At 39.5% G+C, this 22,406-nt stretch overlaps 1 protein-coding gene across 1 annotated transcript in view; it reads left to right on the forward strand.

Annotated features, from left to right (window-relative positions):
- The window catches only part of LOC126204176 (uncharacterized), a 117,019-nt gene extending 98,545 nt beyond the window's left edge, over window positions 1-18,474 (forward strand). Inside the window, exons 9-11 of the mRNA XM_049938581.1 lie at window positions 2,820-3,113; window positions 4,242-4,559; window positions 13,504-18,474. Coding sequence (XP_049794538.1) covers window positions 2,820-3,113; window positions 4,242-4,559; window positions 13,504-13,610 — 719 coding nt within the window. The 3' untranslated portion in view covers window positions 13,611-18,474. The remainder of the gene's footprint in view (window positions 1-2,819; window positions 3,114-4,241; window positions 4,560-13,503) is intronic.
- Window positions 18,475-22,406: the final 3,932 nt, after the last annotated feature.

The following is a 22,406-nucleotide window of genomic DNA, read 5'->3' on the forward strand; positions in this document are numbered from 1 at the left end:
AGGCCAGACATACCAACAATTAAAGGGAACAGCCATGGGTACCAGGATGGCCCCCTCGTACGCCAACCTATTCATGGGTCGCTTAGAGGAAGCCTTCTTGGTTACCCAGGTCTGCCAACCCAAAGTTTGGTACAGATTTATTGATGACATCTTCATGATCTGGACTCACAGTGAAGAAGAACTCCAGAATTTCCTCTCCAACCTCAACTCCTTTGGTTCCATCAGATTCACCTGGTCCTACTCCAAATCCCATGCCACTTTCCTTGACGTTGACCTCCACCTGTCCAATGGCCAACTTCACACGTTCGTCCACATCAAACCCACCAACAAGCAACAGTACCTCCATTATGACAGCTGCCACCCATTCCACATCAAACGGTCCCTTCCCTACAGCCTAGGTCTTCGTGGCAAACGAATCTGCTCCAGTCCGGAATCCCTGAAACATTACACCAACAACCTGACAACAGCTTTCGCATCCCGCAACTACCCTCCCGGCCTGGTACAGAAGCAAATAACCAGAGCCACTTCCTCATCCCCTCAAACCCAGAATCCCCCACAGAAGAACCACAAAAGTGCCCCACTTGTGACAGGATACTTTCCGGGACTGGACCAGACTCTGAATGTGGCTCTCCAGCAGGGATACGACTTCCTCAAATCCTGCCCTGAAATGAGATCCATCCTTCATGAAATCCTCCCCACTCCGCCAAGAGTGTCTTTCCGCCGTCCACCTAACCTTCGTAACCTGTTAGTTTTCATCCCTATGAAATCCCCAAACCACCTTCCCTACCCTCTGGCTCCTATCCTTGTAACCGCCCCCGGTGCAAAACCTGTCCCATGCACCCTCCCACCACCACCTACTCCAGTCCTGTAACCCGGAAGGTGTACACGATCAAAGGCAGAGCCACGTGTGAAAGCACCCACGTGATTTACCAACTGACCTGCCTACACTGTGATGCATTCTATGTGGGAATGACCAGCAACAAACTGTCCATTCGCATGAATGGACACAGGCAGACAGTGTTTGTTGGTAATGAGGATCACCCTGTGGCTAAACATGCCTTGGTGCACAGCCAGTACATCTTGGCACAGTGTTACACCGTCCGGGTTATCTGGATACTTCCCACCAACACCAACCTATCCGAACTCCGGAGATGGGAACTTGCCCTTCAGTATATCCTCTCTTCTCGTTATCCGCCAGGCCTCAATCTCCGCTAATTTCAAGTTGCCGCCACTCATACCTCACCTGTCTCTCAACAACTTCTTTGCCTCTACTCTTCCACCTCGACTGACATCTCTGCCCAAACTCTTTGTCTTTAAATATGTCTGCTTGTGTCTGTATGTGTGGATGGATATGTGTGTGTGTGCGAGTGTATACCTGTCCTTTTTTCCCCCTAAGGTAAGTCTTTCCGCTCCCGGGATTGGAATGACTCCTTACCCTCTCCCTTAAAACCCACATCCTTTCATCTTTCCCTCTCCTTCCCTCTTTCCTGACGAAGCAACCGTTGGTTGCGAAAGCTAGAATTTTGTGTGTATATTTGTGTTTGTTTGTGTGTCTATCGACCTGCCAGCGCTTTTGTTTGGTAAGTCTCATCATCTTTCTTTTTTTATATATATATATACACACACGCTGATTAGTGAGGTGTTTTTCTTAAATCCAGTACCCCATGGAATCGTCTGCTATTGCCTGTTTCCTCTTTTTAAAAATCTCCAGTGGTCGTTTCTGTCCTTCCCATCTGTTTAGGTATGTTTCTTTTCTGTCTTTTACATTTTTCAATTTGTCTCTTTTTTTTTGCCTAAGGTTTTATTTCACATGTCCACTTTCTGTTTTTTCTTAATTTTTCTGTATCAGTGTTCATTCTCCAGCCTGTACTTTCCATGTGTCCTCTGTGACAATGTTAACGTTTTGGGTGCCCATATTTCACACAAAAATGCAAAATGTAAGCTATCACAATGAGAGCTGTTCAAATTTTCTTCTTTATTATACCATGACCCGATGCATTCTCTTAACAATCCCAATATTGCACCTCCATCTTTGAAGGTTGCGAAGTTGTTAAGAGACAATAACAACCCAAATTTAAGAAAAGCAAGTGACATTTCATCTTTGGAGGGATGTAGACAGCAGCGAAAACTGACTTTTGTCAGTTGCAGGCCATTGTGTCTACTAGTTATACATACAGTGTCTACTGGTTGTATAATGAAATACCACTTGAAGTAGCTCTTGTCTGATGGAGACAAAATTTTGGGATTTTTAAGAGAATCCATGAAACAATGGCACAGTAGCATGGAAAATTGTTATAAGCTTTCCAGATTTTCTATTTTGCTGACACCTCATAGTTGATTCCCTTCTCATTGTGTCCCACTGCGCAACTGGTGGGCCTGGTGGTCTAGCAGGAGGCATGTGCCTGGAAACTAAAGAGTTGAAGGATCAAAGCCCAATCAGACCATGGATTTTTTCTGTCTGCCTTTAACCTAGTGTTCACCTCTCAATGATTCGCCAAAAAGGACACCCAGGTCAGGTTCCTCATAAAACTGTAGAGACACAAATCATGGAAGTGGTGTCCAATTGAAAGACTTGCAACAGACCACTGTGCCACACAAAATTATGATTTATTACTTTTTTTATCCATGGTTGAGGGCTATGGGATGAATTTTAGAGACTCCCATTTCCTCCCTTTCTTTTCAGTCGAATTACAGACTACAAAAGCATCAACTTGCAGATGCTTGGAATGCAGGAAGTTTTTTACTGTTGTTATTTGATTAGTATCTTTTTCAACTACTATTTTCTTTGTAGATAACACATAATCTGTATATCATTCCAGCTGTTTCCCTGCGTCCACGTAAGTGCCCTTTCGATGGTCGTTACAATATCATCGGTGGTGGCACCAGCACCAAAAGTGACAGCGACACGGCACAGCACGGACTGCTGCGGAGCAGGCGACAGGAGGGCAGTGCCGGAGCTGCTGGTGGGAACAGTGCAGATCCAGGGACAGGAATGGGTACTGGAGCCTCTGATTGCACTGACCACAACCTGGCATCACTCGACATCGGCTGTTCGTCTGGCGACACTATGCGCTTTTACCCAGCTTGTGGAGAACATCCAGAGCACAGTTTAGGTAAACAAATAATACTCTCCATGTTAATAATAGTGTTGAATGTAGTGCAGTTAAAGTAATGTTAAACTCATATGGAGACTTTTACAAAGCATTTGTCTCAAGCTGAAGAGAAGGTAATGTCGTATGTTAGTAATCTAGTTTGTGTGTTGGCATACTATAGAATGAAGTTACATATGACTAATGTGTAACCTGAACTTTTTTTTTATTTCAAATTTTGGACAGTGTTCCTTGCAGTGAGTTTTTGAGCTCTTAACACACACAGCAGGCTTCAACCAGCTCCTAACGCTTCTTATGTTTAATTACTTGTCCAACATGCAAACTGAAGCAAAAAATTATTAAGACGAAATTCAGGATGGGAAAATTGTTTTAGATGTTTTCCTACTCCCACCCTCCCTATCTTGAGAATTATTCCTGCTTATCCCTCCTGCCTTCTTAACTCACTGTGAAAGTTGTCTTTTGTAGCATTCTTCTCATCTCTTGTAGACTACTGTTGATTTGCTTTTATAGTTTTCAGTTAGTTTTCTTTCTTTATGTTTTCTTCTGACATGTGAAGGATTAATTTTTAATGTTGTTATATGCAACTAAAAGTGTTCCATCCCTCAGCTACCCAAGCATGGCTCACAATCTGTCCTCAGTTTTACTACAGCCAGCATTTTGTCTCTATCTTTCAAACTTCTCAGACGTTCTCCTAGTACCTGTGCACTAGGAATATTATTTTGTAGCCGATGCTGTTTATCTGTGCTATGCCTGTTTTCCTGTCACTGAGACACAGAGCACTGTGCAAACCATAAAATGTATGCAGACATCATTTTTTATTTTATTTTTAAGTAAATTTGATGTATTAAGTACAATAATACAAATTTAAAATAATTTTCACAGAAAAAAATCTGTAAGGTTTTAAACTGCGAAAAAACAATGCATTTTATATATCTTTGTTCAATTTTTTATTACAAGCAATGTACATTTTAGCATAAGATGGTTTTCTGACATTGTGCATAATATTAGTAAATATCATCGATAAAAATTGAATATTTTTGTGATAATTTTTGTTCTGTAAGAATAACCAGTTAATGTATTATTGAAAGAATTTTTATTTTATGTAGTGAATTATAACATTCGTTTCAACAGAGTATCTATGCCATGGAAGCTGGGAGGACAATGGAACAAACTACCTGATTGTGTCTCCAAAAAGTCGCAAATCTGGAGGAGCACACCACTACTGTTTCATCTACACAAAAGCTGGTGGGGCAGGGACACCATCAGACTTCACATCAAGTGGAACCACTGGTTCTGATTTTACTGGGAAAAGAAGGCGTGGTGGTGGAGTAAGCAGCAGCACATCTGCAAGTGAGATGAGGTTGATGCTGTCCTCTGTCACAGACTATTGCCGAAGAAATGTAGTACCTGGTGTCACTGGAGAGAGTTTCTACAATCTCACAATGACAGGTACAGCTATCAATTCACTGCATGAATTCTTCATTCTTTGCTGTTCTTTTTTCTATCACTGCATTCAGATATAATGAGACAGTACAATGGTAATGTCAAAACCCAGTGTTTGATCCCCATCTGAAGAAAACATCTTCCAGGGGGATTTTAGGTTTTTTGAATGTCCAAGGGCGTTCTGGTTTGCTACTGACTGAGGTAAAATTCTGTATCCACATGCTCCCATGCAGTGGTGTGACAGGTTTTAAAAACTTAAACGCATTTGGCCATTGTCAGTTGCTGTGATCCACTATTGCCACCAGCACCAGAAATCATTTAGTTTCCCAGCCTCGAATTAAAATTATTGGGGTGTTTGGCAATTTGTATCACCTCCCTGTACGGCCTTTCATAATATCTGCTTGTGGCTGCCTGTAGCTGAGTCTTAGAAATTCAAATCCAATTGTCTACTGGCTGCAAAGTATGTTCCTCAACAGCTGATCTGTCTGTTTCTCCCCACTATAGTTACCCTTCTGGTCTTTTGGTTGTCTTTTGACAGTTCTGTTACTAGTACCCTCACACATGTGCCCACCACTACACAGTAGCTTGTAAATTTCTATTTTTCCAGCAGCTTGTGAGCATCCTTGGCCAAGGATTTTAATACCTACTCCAAATTTTTCTTTTGATTCCTTCTCTGCTTGCTCAATATAGAGATTGAATAACATCGGGGAGAGGCTACAACCCTGCCTCACTCCCTTCCCAACCACTGCTTCCCTTTGATGTCCCTCGACTCTTATAACTGCTATCTGGTTTCTGTACAAATTGTAAATAGCTTTTCGCTCCCTGTATTTTACCCCTGCCACCTTCAGAATTTGAAAGAGAGTATTCCAGTCAACATTGTCAAAAGCTTTCTCTAAGTCTACAAATGCTAGAAACGTAGGTTTGCCTTTCCTTAATCTAACTTCTAAGATAAGTTGTAAGGTCAGTATTGCCTCACGTGTTCCGATATTTCTATGGAATCCAAACTGATCTTCCCCAAGGTCGGCTTCTACCAGTTTTTCCATTCGTCTGTAAAGAATTTGTGTTAGTATTTTGCAGCTGTGACTTATTAAACTGATAGTTCGGTAATTTTCACATCTGTCAACACCTGCTTTCTTTGGGATTGGAATTATCACATTCTTCTTGAAGTCTGAGGGTATTTCGCCTGTATCATACATCTTGCTCACCAGATGGTAGAGTTTTGTCAGGACTGGCTCTCCCAAGGCCGTCAGTAGTTCCAATGGAATGTTGTCTACTCCCGGGGCCTTGTATCGACTCAGGTCTTTCAGTGCTCTGTCAAACTCTTCACGCAGTATCATATCTCCCATTTCATCTTCATCTACATCCTCTTCCATTTCCATAATATTGTCCTCAAGTACATCGCCCTTGTATAGACCCTCTATATACTCCCTCCACCTTTCTGCTCTCCCTTCTTTGCCTAGAACTGGGTTTCCATCTGAGCTCTTGATATTCATACAAGTGTTTCTCTTTTCTCCAAAGGTCTCTTTAATTTTCCTGTAGGCAGTATCTACACTCCTGGAAATTGAAATAAGAACACCGTGAATTCATTGTCCCAGGAAGGGGAAACTTTATTGACACATTCCTGGGGTCAGATACATCACATGATCACACCGACAGAACCACAGGCACATAGACACAGGCAACAGAGCATGCACAATGTCGGCACTAGTACAGTGTATATCCACCTTTCGCAGCAATGCAGGCTGCTATTCTCCCATGGAGACGATCGTAGAGATGCTGGATGTAGTCTTGCCATGCCATTTCCACCTGGCGCCTCAGTTGGACCAGCGTTCGTGCTGGACGTGCAGACCGCGTGAGACGACGCTTCATCCAGTCCCAAACATGCTCAATGGGGGACAGATCCGGAGATCTTGCTGGCCAGGGTAGTTGACTTACACCTTCTAGAGCACGTTGGGTGGCACGGGATACATGCGGACGTGCATTGTCCTGTTGGAACAGCAAGTTCCCTTGCCGGTCTAGGAATGGTAGAACGATGGGTTCGATGACGGTTTGGATGTACCGTGCACTATTCAGTGTCCCCTCGACGATCACCAGTGGTGTACGGCCAGTGTAGGAGATCGCTCCCCACACCATGATGCCGGGTGTTGGCCCTGTGTGCCTCGGTCGTATGCAGTCCTGATTGTGGCGCTCACCTGCACGGCGCCAAACACGCATACGACCATCATTGGCACCAAGGCAGAAGCGACTCTCATCGCTGAAGACGACACGTCTCCATTCGTCCCTCCATTCACGCCTGTCGCGACACCACTGGAGGCGGGCTGCACGATGTTGGGGCGTGAGCGGAAGACGGCCTAACGGTGTGCGGGACCGTAGCCCAGCTTCATGGAGACGGTTGCAAATGGTCCTCGCCGATACCCCAGGAGCAACAGTGTCCCTAATTTGCTGGGAAGTGGCGGTGCGGTCCCCTACGGCACTGCGTAGGATCCTACGGTCTTGGCGTGCATCCATGCGTCGCTGCGGTCCGGTCCCAGGTCGACGGGCACGTGCACCTTCCGCCGACCACTGGCGATAACATCGATGTACTGTGGAGACCTCACGCCCCACGTGTTGAGCAATTCGGCGGTACGTCCACCCGGCCTCCCGCATGCCCACTATACGCCCTCGCTCAAAGTCCGTCAACTACACATACGGTTCACGTCCACGCTGTCGCGGCATGCTACCAGTGTTAAAGACTGCGATGGAGCTCCGTATGCCACGGCAAACTGGCTAACACTGACGGCGGCGGTGCACAAATGCTGCGCAGCTAGCGCCATTCGACGGCCAACACCGCGGTTCCTGGTGTGTCCGCTGTGCCGTGCGTGTGATCATTGCTTGTACAGCCCTCTCGCAGTGTCCGGAGCAAGTATGGTGGGTCTGACACACCGGTGTCAATGTGTTCTTTTTTCCATTTCCAGGAGTGTATCTTACCCCCTAGTGAGATAAGCTGATAAAACTTGTCATATTCTTGATGTGGTTGTAACAATGTAGCCAAGCACTTAGCAATCAAATAGGTGGGTGAACCAATGACAATTACTATAGCTATCACAAGGGAATGGTCCAATAAGACATGTCGAGACCTACCCTGAACTTTTTTTACTCAGGAAGAAGACAAAGAAAGAAATGCACTGCCAAAAATTTAACTGCTAAGAGGCACTGCAAGTATTTTGTAAAAAATCTTGAAGCTACACATTTTTGCCGGACGAAAAACAGAGTCTAACAGTGGTTTGTACAGCCCTGCCCACCCAGTGTGTGACTCGGCGAATCACTCAAGAAGTGCCGCCTAGCGGAATTATCTGAAATTCACATATATCAATTTTAAGCACCTAAAGACCAGTTTACAATGGAACAAACGGAAGCAAACACGTGCCAATGAGCATTTTCAGAAAATTCACTACCATTTGGTTGTTTATGGGTAGTCTCGTTTATACTAGAGGGAATGGAAGAGAACACAAGGTAACGAACATTACCTATGAGCACTGTGTTATCAGCTTTTAGAGGTAATATTTAGCACATGGGATACAACTCTGTTTTGTTAGAGCCACAATGCAAAACTTTGCTATTCAGTGAGGATTATTTTGCATGGTGAGCACACTGTTCTTGACGGAGTATGCAAAATGACCAACAGATAGATGAATTTAAGTGTCTCAATTTGTATGGAAGTGTGACATGCGTGGCGATCGTGCACTTTACATGGAATTGCATCTCCATCTCTCCTTAGCACTGGTCCAAAATTTTCCTTGTATGTTGGCTGCCATTTTTCCCGGCTTCTCATTACCATTAAGGGGAAATTTATAAACAGAACACTAATTACCAAAGTCAAGCATCATCTCAAGAGGTGACACAGCTAGCGTTTCCACTATGTGTGTAGGGTTTAATGGTCATATTTGGTTTTTTTTTTCCCTAAAACAAAAATGAAAAATGGTCTAGTGGCAAAGCACGAACTTCGTGATCCAGAGAGCGTGGGATCAAATCATGGTTAGACCACAACTTTTTCACTCTGATTTTTAACTGAGTATTCACTTCTCACAGATGTTGGAGTGGCCACAAAAGACATGTTGGTTTGGCATATCACAGTTCAGTTCTTGCACATATATTCTGATAAAAAGTGGCTAGCAGAGAAAATAAAATCATGGCAGTGTTTGATGTCACAGATGACGTCCATCAATGAGGACTTATATTTTGTTGAAATGAAATGCATTTTGCAGTACTACATTTTATAACAATTCCTGTAGGCCACTCCTTATATTAATGTTTGAATGTTGGACATTTGACTATCAGTGAAATAGTTTGTTTATTCCCTGTAGTTGTCACAAAAATTTGCAGTAACCACTAGTTTTATTTAGACAGAATTGGGATGGTGTCAGAAATGGCCCTGGCCATTGTTCTGCATATTGCTGTGCTTACCAGACATACTTGATGAGATTCATGAAGTGTGGCAAAGAAAACTGGTAATGCACAAATGACTGGAGCTTAAGAATGCTGTTCCGCTGATAAACCTGAAATGAGAGAGGTATCAGAAATTAGGTTGTCTGATAATTTCATAAAACATGCTTTCCACTGTCGAAAGAATTCTTTATCGAGAGGTTGAATTGCACTTGCAGTTCCAGGCATAATCCACATTACATCTACTGATTTTTCGTCGTCCTCCACAAAAACAGAGGCATGGTTATGTCCAGACCATGAATCCAACAAAAGCATTGAATTCGTTTCTGCAGCTGGTAGCAATATTTTTCGAACGAAATGTTGAAAATTATTCAATCCAATTTTTCCAGATTTTGATACGTCAATTACAAGATTTTTGCAACTAAACAGTCCATTTTTTATTTTTGGTCCTAATTTGCCTTGCAGTTCTTGAAGACAAATATACAGCTGCAGAAACAGTAAACTACTTATCCTTATCACTGGCATTATCGTATATGAAAGTGTCATTGCATTCATTGATAGGGCAACCGACTCGGTCTTTTTTCACGCTGAAATGATAAAGTGTGGTGTGCACACAGATCTTTCACGAAACCTGACTGATCAGTGTTATAAACAACAGTTTTGGGGAAAACACAGTTTCATCTTTATGTCAGCTATGAATTTCTCTATAGCCTTGCCTATCACTGGCAGCTGCTCTACACGTTTACATGACGTGAACTTGGTAATTTCGTGACTTCGTATTCTGTATGATTTCTTGAATCTGTGTAGCCAGGTCTACGAAGACTGGAAATTAGCAGTGTTCATGTCAGATGCAATTCGGAGGGCACAGTCTTGTAGATCTCCAATGGTAATGGTGCATAGCCTATCAGGAGCAGTTGTAAATCTTTCGAACACTTTTTCATTCATATGGTTTCGGGTTTCCCTTGTCACATATTTCTTACTTTATGTAATACGTTCTTCCATTTGTACAGTTCATGCTCCGATTTTACGAATTTCACTGCCTTTTCTTTGCCACTGAAAGCTATTGTCACAGTTATTTCCTATTTCTTCTAATGTATCCACAATTTAAAACAAACTGTCGATGTCATTCGAATGAATGTCAAGGAAATCAACTAACAAATGACACATATGTGTGTCCTCAGGAGAAGTAGGTGATTTTGACTGGAAACCATGTTCTTCATATTTCATAATTGCCAAATTGAGAATGTTAATTGGATTCCACATTACTGTGAAACTAGAAAAAAATAATAATAAAAGATACTCTTGGCAGGCATGCCTTATGAAAGCACAGTATATATTAATTCCGATATATCTTTATTGTCAATGCTTACCAATAGTGCAAAAAATCACCTGATAATTTGTAATAGATGTTACTTGAGTGTCTAATTTGAGACTGTGAGCTGTAGTGTCAGAGAAACTACCAATGAATGGTAACCTGGAATGTTCTTTACAAATTACAATCGGGTTGTTGTCGTTTTTCCTGTTTACAAATGTACTGCCAACCTCGGCTGTGTGTGTACCTAGTTGAGCATGTACAGTTGCTGCAGCGCCAGTAGGGGTGTAGATTTCTACTGCTGCCTGGCGTGTTACGAATTTGGCAATTTTCAACTATTTTTTTAATACTTGCAGTGCCTCTTATCAGCTAAAATTTTGAGAGTGCATTTCTTTCGTTGTCTTCTCCCTGGGTAAAAAAATATCAGGGTAAGTTTCAACACGTCTTATTGGACCATTCCCTTGTCAATTTAACATTTTCGTTATGAATTTTCGGCAACCCATAAAATCTCGTTGGTAGTGCAACTGAACTGAAAAGGCCTTTCTGACTGCTTTGTTCGATTAAGGAGTTTTTTTTATTAAACATGTAACAGTTTCAAGAACCTTCTTTACACAGTCCTTATTCAACTTCGTGTATTGCTGCAGATCTAGTAAGTTGGTAATGTTATTGTGATAGTCAACCACATTCATAACTATTGCTGCATCACCATTATCCATGGGGAAAATGAATCTGTAACATTTTATCAGTAAATTAAGTAGAATAGTGGTCCAGCCAGAAGGCACATTTGTCACTTTGGATGTGATATTGCTGTTCACCATGGTTCGGCTTAATGATGTATTGAAATAGCTGAATCTGATTTTCTACTGCCGATATTGCAGAATGTTTTAAATATTGTCTCACAACTAGTTTCTTATGGAACAATGAGTTTTAACAAACAGATGGATGGTGTAGTAATGGGGAGCTCCCTAAGATGAGTGATGGAAATTTTCTTTATAAAAAACATCTGGAGGACAAGCATTGCGAAATGTCAACAAACATTACATCTATTACATGGATAATATATTTGTGTTGTGGAGACATGGCAGAGAGGAAGTGGGTAATTTCCAAGAACTTCCCAATAGAATTAAATCTTAAGATTCAGTTCTCTTTGGAGGAAGAGGAAGATGGCCGATTACATTTTATGGATGTGCTGGTCTCCAAGAAAGAAGATGGTAGCTTGGGCCTCATGTTATATCCAAAACCCAACACACATGAACCATTATCTACATTGGGATTGAAATCACCACCCTCAACAAAAGAAAGATTTATAAAAGCATTAGTGGACAGAGTGAGGAACAACTGGGAATGTAGTTGCTCAATGCAGAATTGAAATATCTCACCAATGCAGTGCAGACGAATGTCTGAGATAAATGGCAACTGACTTACAGGTTTCTGCAAAATCCTGTTTTCCTGCCACCTGTTAAAGACGTAACTGATACTATAGGAAACAGCTTGACAACATGTAATATCACTGCAATCTACAAACCCACCTAGAAGATACAGGAACACCTGATCTGCCAAGGGTGCTCAAAGTTCACTGGAAAAAGCAGAAGTTTGCAAGGTACTGTGTAGTTGTGAGGATGTGTACCTGGGTCCTACTATAAGAACTGTCGAAAAATGACTAGAAGAGCACAAGGGCAAGTGTAGTAATGGAGAAACAGACATGTCAGCTGTTGGGGAACATGTGCAGCCAAGAGACCATTGGATTCAATTTGATAAGACTCAGATAGTGGCAGGTGCAAGTGGACACTATGTATACGTGGGGCTTATACAGGTTCCTAAAAACCCCAATAATTTTAATCGGTAAGAGGAGGGTGTGAACCTAAAGGAATTTGGATTCTGGGGCTGATGAAGATGTGTACCACTCTTCTACTATGGAATGATTGCAATAATGGACTACAGCAATTGACACTTACCAATTATGTAAGTATTTTCAAAACAGGATGTTATGCCTCTGTATGGGAGCACAAGAACTTTTTTTTTTCAGTTGCTAGAGCATTGGACATTCGCAAAAGCTACAGCCTCTCCTGATGATGTCCTTTGCAGACGGGTACAAAACTGTGTGTTTCAATGAGATATTCATTTGACCATGGCATAATGGTCTGGACATTTCCAGTCGTAAAAGTTCACATTTTACAATAACTTCTCATAAATGTTCAGACCACTTCTTAAAAGAATCAGTCTGTCTGAGATCCACTACTGTATGCAAGAAAGGAAAACATCATTTGAAAAAACTGGAATCAATTTCATTTTCCAAAAAGGATGGCCAATGTTTCCTTGAATGCAAAACAGTTTAACAATAACTAGTGAATACTGTGCAAGACTCTTGGACTAGATGTGTGGAAAGGATACATGAGAGGAGCCCCGTACTGCATAAAAAGGACACTGCATCATGACACTACGTGTTTTGATAATGGGAAAACCGAGTAGACTGGAGTGTAACACTTTGTCAATTATTGCCACATGTAATGAAATTTGTGGTGAAAAACATTTTCATTCCAATTGATTTAATATGGCACTATATGTATTTCGCTGACCACCTGGCTTCATACTTTGGGGATGGAATCTACTCGTTGGGAATGTGGTGGAGAAAGTGCTTTGATCCAAAATGAAAATATGTAAATAAAGTATTTATTCATTAAAAGTGAGAAGTAAAATATATACCAAAGTAGATAATAGCACATATTGCTGATGTCTTTTAAAATATATTGAATTACTTAGATTCATTTGCCAACATAATTTGCTGCTCCTATAATTATCTAGGTTTCAAGCACTGAAGATTTCTGTTAGTTGCATAACGCATACCAAATCATATTGCATATGGGTCTCTGCTTTGTTACACATGCAGATGATGGCTGTAGTTCCATGATAAATGTCACTGTGGTTATGTAGATTTTAAACTAGCTACTGGAGCTGGAGATAAACAGCAGTAATTTAATGTAACTGGAAAGAAGTAGCCTCCGTCTCCATCAGAACAGAAGCTTGCATTCTAATTTTACTGCACTAAATTTAGGCTGAGTAAACACAAATGGAAATTACTCTTTTATTACAGTTTTTAAAAGTTACTTCTATTTAACACATGACTTAAGATGTTATCATCATGAAGATTCTCCTTCATAATGGGATGTACACAACATAATGAATGAATGAGTGAATGAACGAATTAATAATTTACAGGTCACTGCACAAGTGCACCGACAGGAGGTGCACAGACCACCTCAGCTGTACTGTTCTCCGTCCTGATTCTTGCCGGTCTTGTGTTGCTTGTTTCGAACCTGAGATGATGACGGCAAACGCGCCATCTGAACCTGCACAGTGACACTGCTGCCACCGACTGTGCTACCACACCTGAAGACAGCCGAGTCCTGTTGCCCACCCGCAGCTCTGTGGATGGGTGGTTCCACAGTGAAATGTATTTCTGAGTATGAGAATGGTTCCCGGCACTAAAGTATAGCCTAATTTGTTCGTTGAAATAATCATTGGCTACTTTTTCTACTTGTGACATTGCTTGCCTGGTACGGAGTGAGCACATCAGAGTGGCAGAAAAATTTTAGTTATATAAATTATCAAGTACATTGGTGTACGTATCACAGATGGATATCCTGGCAGCTGAGAAAACTGTGCTTAAAAAGAATTATAATTTTTTGTCAAGTGAAAAATGTAAATAATGATATAATGTTATATGGTTTAATGAATGATTTTATCTAAATGCCATTTCTAGGTAATGGACATTTAATTTAGATAATTATGTATATCATGTGTACATATATATATATATAATACAACACTAATGGAATACAAGAACTTAATTGTTACATGGTTCAGATTTCGTGTGGTTCTGTCACTGAGACAGTATTTAGATGGTGTCACTAAATTGATGCACTGTCTGTTAATGAGGACCTAATGGTTTTGTTCACCAAGAAACTTCTTATTGTGCTGTATGGCTTACAGCACTGCTATTGTCTGCAAAGTATGGGAATTATTCATGAAAGAAAGCAGATGCTAGTTGAGTCCACATCCTCGAGATAATGGGTTCTTTGGAAACTAGAAGAATTGTTTCTTCCTTGGGAATGCAAATTAAATGCAATAGATGGGTGAGGGTGGAAATGAGAAACTTGGAAATGACTATTCCTCATAAATACATTACTGTCTTGTGATGTGGACTGTAGGTTGAAAGTTTACGTTTAAAATACCACTTGTGATAAAGTAAATTACAGGACCAGTAATATTCTTGAAACAAGATGAAAAGTTGAAGATATATCTTGAAGTTAATTGTTTTATATATTTCAAAATGGGTAATAATATTGGCAGTTATGCAGAACTGCCATAAAAAGAATTAGAGATGTGTCAAAGTGTGAATGATAAGCAGCAGGATCATTTCTCTGTGTACGGATGGTTGGAAATTAACTAATTATCATATTTTGTAACCTTTCCTCGGAAAAAAATCGTCTGCGAAGAAACAGTAGTGTATTGACTTTACCCATTTTTTGTTGTTAAAAAGCCATTTGAGTATATTAATATAATAAGGAATAAATAAAACACTTTTCTGAAGCTACTACACTAATGGTATCCCAAAGCAATGGGATAGGAAACAACATTTTTATATTGTTTCACATACATGCCTGGTTTTGAGCTAATTTCATGCCAAGTTTATCACTGCATAAAAGGCTATGTCCTACAAATGAATATATTTCTGGATGTTTTAATACATAATTATGTAGGCATATTGTATAGTTTAGAAAATAAATCATCAATTTTTTCACTGACGACAATTAAACACTGACTTACAACAATGCTATTCAATAGTCTGTTCTTGTTTTACTGCCTTCTCTTCACAATGGCAGGTTCTGGGACCAAGCAATCCAAAAAATTCTCCTCTTTTTCTGTGCCTAATAGTTGACATTGGTGTTGCTCAAACTGATGTGTTTGAGCTACAAAAAGAAAATTACACATATAATATTGGGTACTGTTTCACAAGTCTGAAATTATCTGCTTTAATGACCTGAAGTGTCAATGCTTTCCTGCATAATACTGTGAAACTTGTATTTTTTTTGTTTAGTCAACATATTTTATTCAATTTTAAGGTAACGACATGATCTGCACTGCACCACATGCCATTTATTTTTTTCTGATAAGTATGGTTAATTTCAAAACAAAATAAAAATGATTAATCATATAATCACATCTGTAAGCATTCATTGACAACCAAAATATTTAATTAAATTCTCATTCCTCTCCTCTGGACTTTATCAGTCTCAACAGCAACAGGATGTCTCACAGCAAGGCAACCAGAATCGTCGCTTACATCTTTATTGTGTTTGCAGTATATGAACTGGCATGCATTATTCAGCAGCGAGTAGGGAAATAATTCAGTAATTTTTAACAAGCAATCCACTGTTTATAACAGTGCCATTTGTTTTATAGGGCAAATTGCATACACTGTACCCAATGTGCAAATTACTGAAACTAATAACAATTGGACATTTAACCACATTTGTATATTTCCATTATGTGCATAGATAAAACTGTGTCTTTTGCAAACTGAGATCTCTCAATGGTACATAACGAATTAAAATATGAAATCAATTAGAATTTAAAAACAAAATTGTTCTTGCAAGTGCCTGGTATAGAAAAGAGTCATGGTGGAGCAGTGTAATGTAAGCATGCCCTTGGACTGTATTTGACAAATTTTTGGACAGAGAGATTGAACTTTGCTTGAAATTAGTTCTTCTATTAAAAATAAAATGCTAATCCACAGAATATTAAGAATTTACATTGTAGGAAATTATAGTTCATCATTTTTTCAAACAATTCAGTGTTATTATACACCATTTCCACATAGTGGCTTCAGTTTAGAGTGTTTTTACAACTATTACTCTGTGCTATCTTTTTGTCAGTCTCTCAAACATAATTTGAGACCTATAAGAAGTGTTTTGTGTCCCAAGTAAAAAAATAAAAAAGGGTTATGAAAGAGCAAGGGTAACATTTGATGTGAACTAATTCTAAATGTAATTCAATATTTTTGTATTGATACTAATGCGGTGTGACCAAGTACAGACTTTAATATTACACCTATATGGTATGTGATTCTTCTCTTATAAAATAGTTGTTTAATGTATCTTAATTGATGTTGCCACAATTCTCTGCCTGGACATCTTACTAACCCCATCTTTAAGTAATTTTATGTTTAAAGTAAAGTGTTAAGATGTTCATCGTGTAGTACTCTTTGCTTAAATGGTCATATTTATACTAGTCTGGCTAATATACTTGATAATAGCAGACAGCCAAGCAGAATCCATTTCAGTGGTATATAAACTGGATATTTAAGATGCCTCTTCATAAAATGGGATTTTGTTTTGTTGTTCTTGTAAAGTAATTCATCTGTGTCATGTAAACATTAGCACAACAGTGATTGTCTGAATTTGAAAACATACTTAATAGGAGCCTTTTAAAATTAATAATTACACCACGTATTTGTTAATCCATGTAAGTAATGTAAATTGCTGTGTAACTATTTGTACTATTTTTACACTAAATTCGTGCTTACATTCACTGTCAACAGGAGCTGTTTATCTGACTTTGTATGCTAGCCTAATTGTATGTTTTTATAATATAGAAGAACCCTGCACTGTTGTATCATATATATTTTTTAAGCTGACAGCCATGGTACATGTTTCGTGAGAAGAGGCTTCTTAAAGTGATTGCTCAAAAACAGTGGGAAGGTGGAAGGCGTCCATCCCTTGAGATTCTTTTGCCCAGAATCAGTGCCCTTTTGTGGCCGTGGGCTTTAGTTTTTCGGGTGTGTCGCATTTTCTTAAGAATGGCGAGAATATGACATTTTGTGAGCTGTTAAATTTAATTTATATGAACTTTTAAATGTAATTTTAAGACAGCTTATGTACATCTTATTGATGACTACTGGGAACTTAATTTCCACTGCAATGGAAATTGGGGCCTAATTCACTTATTATAGTGGAGAGGTAATTAACAAAATCACGGTGCTCATAGATTCAGATGCGAAATACTGTACCTACTACTGTGGAAGCTTGCATATGCACTGTACTGCAATTTATGAATGTAAGCAGAAAGAGAGCATAAGAAATCAGTATTTGTATGTGTGGTGTATATAATTTTACATAAAAGATCTCAAGATGTTTGTTTGCTTTCTATAAACAAGTGTGAATAAATGGATCTGTGCTTCAACGTAACATATATGAACCAGTAATCTGTTTCTTTGATGATGTGTATCATTCTGCTTCAGTGTTTCCTTTATGAAGAATACATTTTATTGTGTGTTATATCTAGTATAAAAAATGGAACTAAGGTAAAATGTAATGAGAACCTTCGCTTAAAAAATTTCTTCAGTTCAGAACTCTCATTACAAATATTGTTTCTTGATTGGGGCACCACATGTTGTGCTTAAGATTCCACAGTTCTATAATCTGAAGTATAAAGTTTTGTTTCCGAAAGTTCCTAATTGTTACTGAATCATTTGAAGGTAATGTTATCAATGCTAGTATTTCAATCAATAAATTGCTTTTAAAAATGTTTAAAGGTATCATGAATATTTTAAGCAAAGGTTTTCCTACATTTCATATTATATTTTTTTATATGATAAATATACGACTCAACACAATGAAGATATTTGACTGTATTTTCTTATTACAATAAGTTTTGAGTTTGTGGTTAGTGACTTCAGGAGTGCTGGTTTTGCAGTCTTTCAGCTTGCTTCAATGTGTTGTGGTGCCATGATGTTTCTGAGCTTACAAGTTTTTGCTAATGCCTTCTAAAATACGATTGCACCATTGTTATGTTTATTACTTATGTATGTTGCAAGGTTGTTTCTTTGTGAAGATCAATGTGGTATTTTCACCTTATCCTGGAAACTTAAGTATCAGAATTAACAATGGTTCCTACTGTGACATTCCACCCATACACAATATTCTGAGCACTTTAGAACCACCAGAACCAACCAGGAAGTTATAAATTATATTACAAGAGGACACAGACTTTGGTGCAATCTTTAGTGGCTGGTATCTTGTGTAACATGCATAATGTTCTCTTTAATTTAAAATTATGGGTGAACAGATGTGTTAAATGTTTCAATACAATGGATATGAGTTTCTATTAAATATGTTTTTCTTGAAAGAGTTATTGAATTTCTCAGATCCCTTTCAGCTATATTTAGCCCATGAGCTACGACTGAAGATAAGACAAAGAAAAACGGACTTTAAATTTACATACAAAAAATATTAAGTGTTTAAAAAAGAATACCAGAGCTTAAAGCAATGTACTTTTCTGCACCGATAAAAGTTACTTAAAAAACTCTCATACCTGTTACCATACAGGAATTTGATCTAAAACTCTATTTGTCTCATGATACACACCAAGTTGAGTCTAGTTCTTCCCACTAATTGAGTAATTACTGTGACAGTTGTTTCAATCTTGTTTCACAAGTTTGGTAGAACACTAGGTAGCAGATTCTTTCACTAGAAAGAAATATCATCACTTCAGGCCAGTTATCACGAGGTCACATGGCCCATCCTGATGTATCTTGCAGCTGTTTCAGTGAAGAGCAGCAAGTCATAAATCTTTCCTCTGGAAATGGCACAAAACACACTAGACTTTTATCACAGCGATTTGTTAACCCCCACACAAGCAATGAGTTGACATGTTGACTCTCCAAAGAAGAACACACAATGATGAATGTCTTCCGCATGCAACTCAATTTAATTTGCAAACAATGTATCCAAAGTTTCAGAATTCTGTCATGTGTAAATGATGTGTGTGCAATGACAAGTGTTTTCAGGAAACACTCCACACACCTTACTGTACAGTAGGCATCGAGAAGATAATTACGAGAGGCATTCATTTAGTAATGCGACAAATTTTTTTCTGAAAGTAGGTTGGTTTTATTCGGAATTCAAGTACACCATATTATTTCCCACTCTTTTGGCTATATAATCCTTTCAACATAATCACCAGTCAATGCACTGGCCTTAACCCACTTTATGGGGGGAGGATGGGCTGTATGCCCACATGGTACCCCCCAACTGGTCGGTGTCGGTGCCAATGTCTGGCTGCATCACTACCACTGCCATCATCCATGTACTGCTTCCTGTAGAGGACATTCTTCACTGGGGCAAACAGATGGAAATCTGAAGGTTTGAGATCTGGGCTGTAGGGTAGATGAGACAGAACATTCCAATGAAGTTTTGTAAAATAAATTTCTTTATTTCCATCTATGATCGAAAAATGTTAGGTCCTCAGACTACCAAATTCAGTTGGCAATGACCATTTTCAGATTTTGGTACCTAACATTTTGCAATTACAGGCAGAAATAAATTTATTCTACACTTTCTGGATCACTGTTTGCTTGGTGACCAAGTCACAGCTTGAAAGTGTTGTAAGTTGTTCTCAGGTGGGCCGACTTGTGTGAGGCCTTGTGTTGTCATCAAGGAGTTCGTTTGCGTTTTTGCAATGACGAACATGCTGAAATCATTTCTTCAGTTTCCTGAGGGTACCACAATACACTTCAGAGCTGACTGTTGCACCATGAGGGAGGACATCAAACAGAATAACCCCTTCAGAGTCCCAAAAGACCTTCGTCATGACTTTACCAGCTGAGGGTGCAGCTCTGGAGTTTTTCTTTGGAGGAGAAGTGAGAAACAAATGTTTCACAACTTGCTACAATATTTGACAAAACATTGTCATGATCAGTCTCATAAAGCACAAGCAATTTCATACAACAGTCCTTTGTCGCTTTTTATGGTCTTCTGCTAGGCAGTGAGAATCCCAGCAGGTGCACAGGCAGCGAGAATCCCAGCAGGCACACATCTTTGAGTACCCCAATTGATGCACTATTGTGTCAGCACCACCACCAACAGAGACATCCAGTTGAGCAACAGGTGTGTGTGTGTGTGTGTGTGTGTGTGTGTGTGAGAGATCCATCAACCACCTCGCATGAGTGTGTCCGCACATTCCGACATTGCAGGAGTCACAGCTGTGTGCAGCTAGCTGACACATGGGTGATTGTACAGCTTTGCGCAACCGGGTTGCAATGATGATAGATGCCTCGCCCAATGACTCTTAGTGTGCTTCTGCAAGTGCCTATGAATATCTGTGATGATCAGTTTTCCATCAAAAGAAAGTCAATGAAGCTCTCTGCTTGGACTGCACCTCCATTACACATGCCATTTTGAAGACTATATATAGCGCTGCCACCTATCACTATCAGAACTTCATGAAACTGTGGAGGGGAGGGGGGGGGTGGCTGAAGTGGGTACATTCCATGACGTCCCACAACCAATTCCACATTTTTATCAACCGAAACTGGTACAGAAAAACAAAGTTGCAGTGAGCTGTTTGAGTATATATGACAAAACAGTCAGTAGGAAAAATGATTCTATAACAATCTAAGTTAATTTATTTTGTTCCCATTGTGTCAACGTCGAAAACACTACTATTCAATGGGAAAGGCAGATGATCAATACGGGAAAAAATCTCTAGTTCTGTAGCTGCAGTTATGTTTGCTGTCTGTACAGACCACATGACCCCCCCCCCCACACACACACACAGTGAGAGAGAGGGAGGGGGAGGGGGAGGGGGAGGGGGAGGGGGAGGGAGAGGGAGAGGGAGAGCGAGAGAGAGAGAGAGAGAGAGAGAGAGAATTAGCAAGTGTCAGGCTGGTGTGAGCCCTCAATTGGGGAAGTCAGTCACTTCACTACATTACAGCGAATACTGATGGCTTTCTTGCCAGGCTTGTATGCTTTCCTTCTTTGTGACCACTTAACATTCTATCAAGATGAGATGATTCACAATATTCCAATTCTAAGTAATCTGTATCCAGCTGAAGTAGTCTAGTCCACATTGAAGTAATGATCTTAGCATTCTATCCCTGACACTTAAAGAGAAATTATGGGTTATTCTGTTAGGTTGGTTACAATGCAGAGAAATTACGGGTTACTGTGTTAGGTCGGCTACAAAGCAATCTGAAAAATCAAGAAACGCACAGCCTGGGTTGATGGTCAAAGCTTTCAGATCTTTGAAACTCTTTCATATTATATCTTAGAAAACACTTCTGCCAAGAAAATGCAAGATTTTGATTTGACATAATGAAATCTCAGAGCATAAAGCAGTACACGTCAAAATGAGGAAAACAGTGGGGAACAGATCTACAAGAATTACTACTTCCACTAACTCCTTTCATGCGAGTTTCTCTTCTGAGTCATTTTCTAGCCATTCATTTTTTGCTGACGATGGGTGTCAACATACTTTTAAACATTATGGTATGGAGAATTGTAACTTAAATGCAGAAGTTGGGTTAGTGTTTCTTCTACATTTTCACGTGTATATTGTCAGTACTTAATTTTGCCTCCCAAAGGGACATACTGGTCTGCCTTTTAGTACTCTCATAATTTCATAGTTTTTTCTACTGATGGGGAGAAGCACACTAAAATACAAATTAAAACTGAATTGAAGAATGGAATGGAAAAGAAGACAGAGGTCAGATAATTAACAAAGATTTAAGCTGGGGAATTGCAGCAGACAGATGATGACAAATTAGTCAGGATTTTAAACAGGTCCACTGATCACTATTATTCCAAAAGGCATGAGATGTTCTGTCCCTTCTCCTTTCTGATTTTTACATTAAAAGGAAGTGAGAAAGCAACAGAGTGTGGACAGGAGGAGGAGAGAGAGTGGGTAGAGACAAAAAGGGGGACTAGATTATCTATCACTCGTTTTCATCAGTTGCACATGGAAGCTTATAACCAATATTTTACAAAGATCAATAGAAAACTGCAACTTACACACACAAATATGAATGAAAAGATAGAGAATAAGTGTTTTCCATAAAAGCTGTTATCTATTTCTGCCTCTATGCCTCCATTATTAACATTTTTTAACTGTGTGAAAAATTTGATGTTTATTAACTTAGTGCTTAAATTAGTACACAATTTTCTATGTGAGGACTATATTTGTGACATTATTAGTCATAAAAGTGGCCACAATAGTATAATGTGTAGAGCACTTGACTGGATCTGGGGTCCCCGTAAGAGTGGTGAAATTTTCTTGTTTCA

Source organism: Schistocerca nitens, chromosome 9 (genome assembly GCF_023898315.1).
Source record: "Schistocerca nitens isolate TAMUIC-IGC-003100 chromosome 9, iqSchNite1.1, whole genome shotgun sequence".
Classification (NCBI taxonomy): Eukaryota; Metazoa; Arthropoda; class Insecta; order Orthoptera; family Acrididae; genus Schistocerca; species Schistocerca nitens.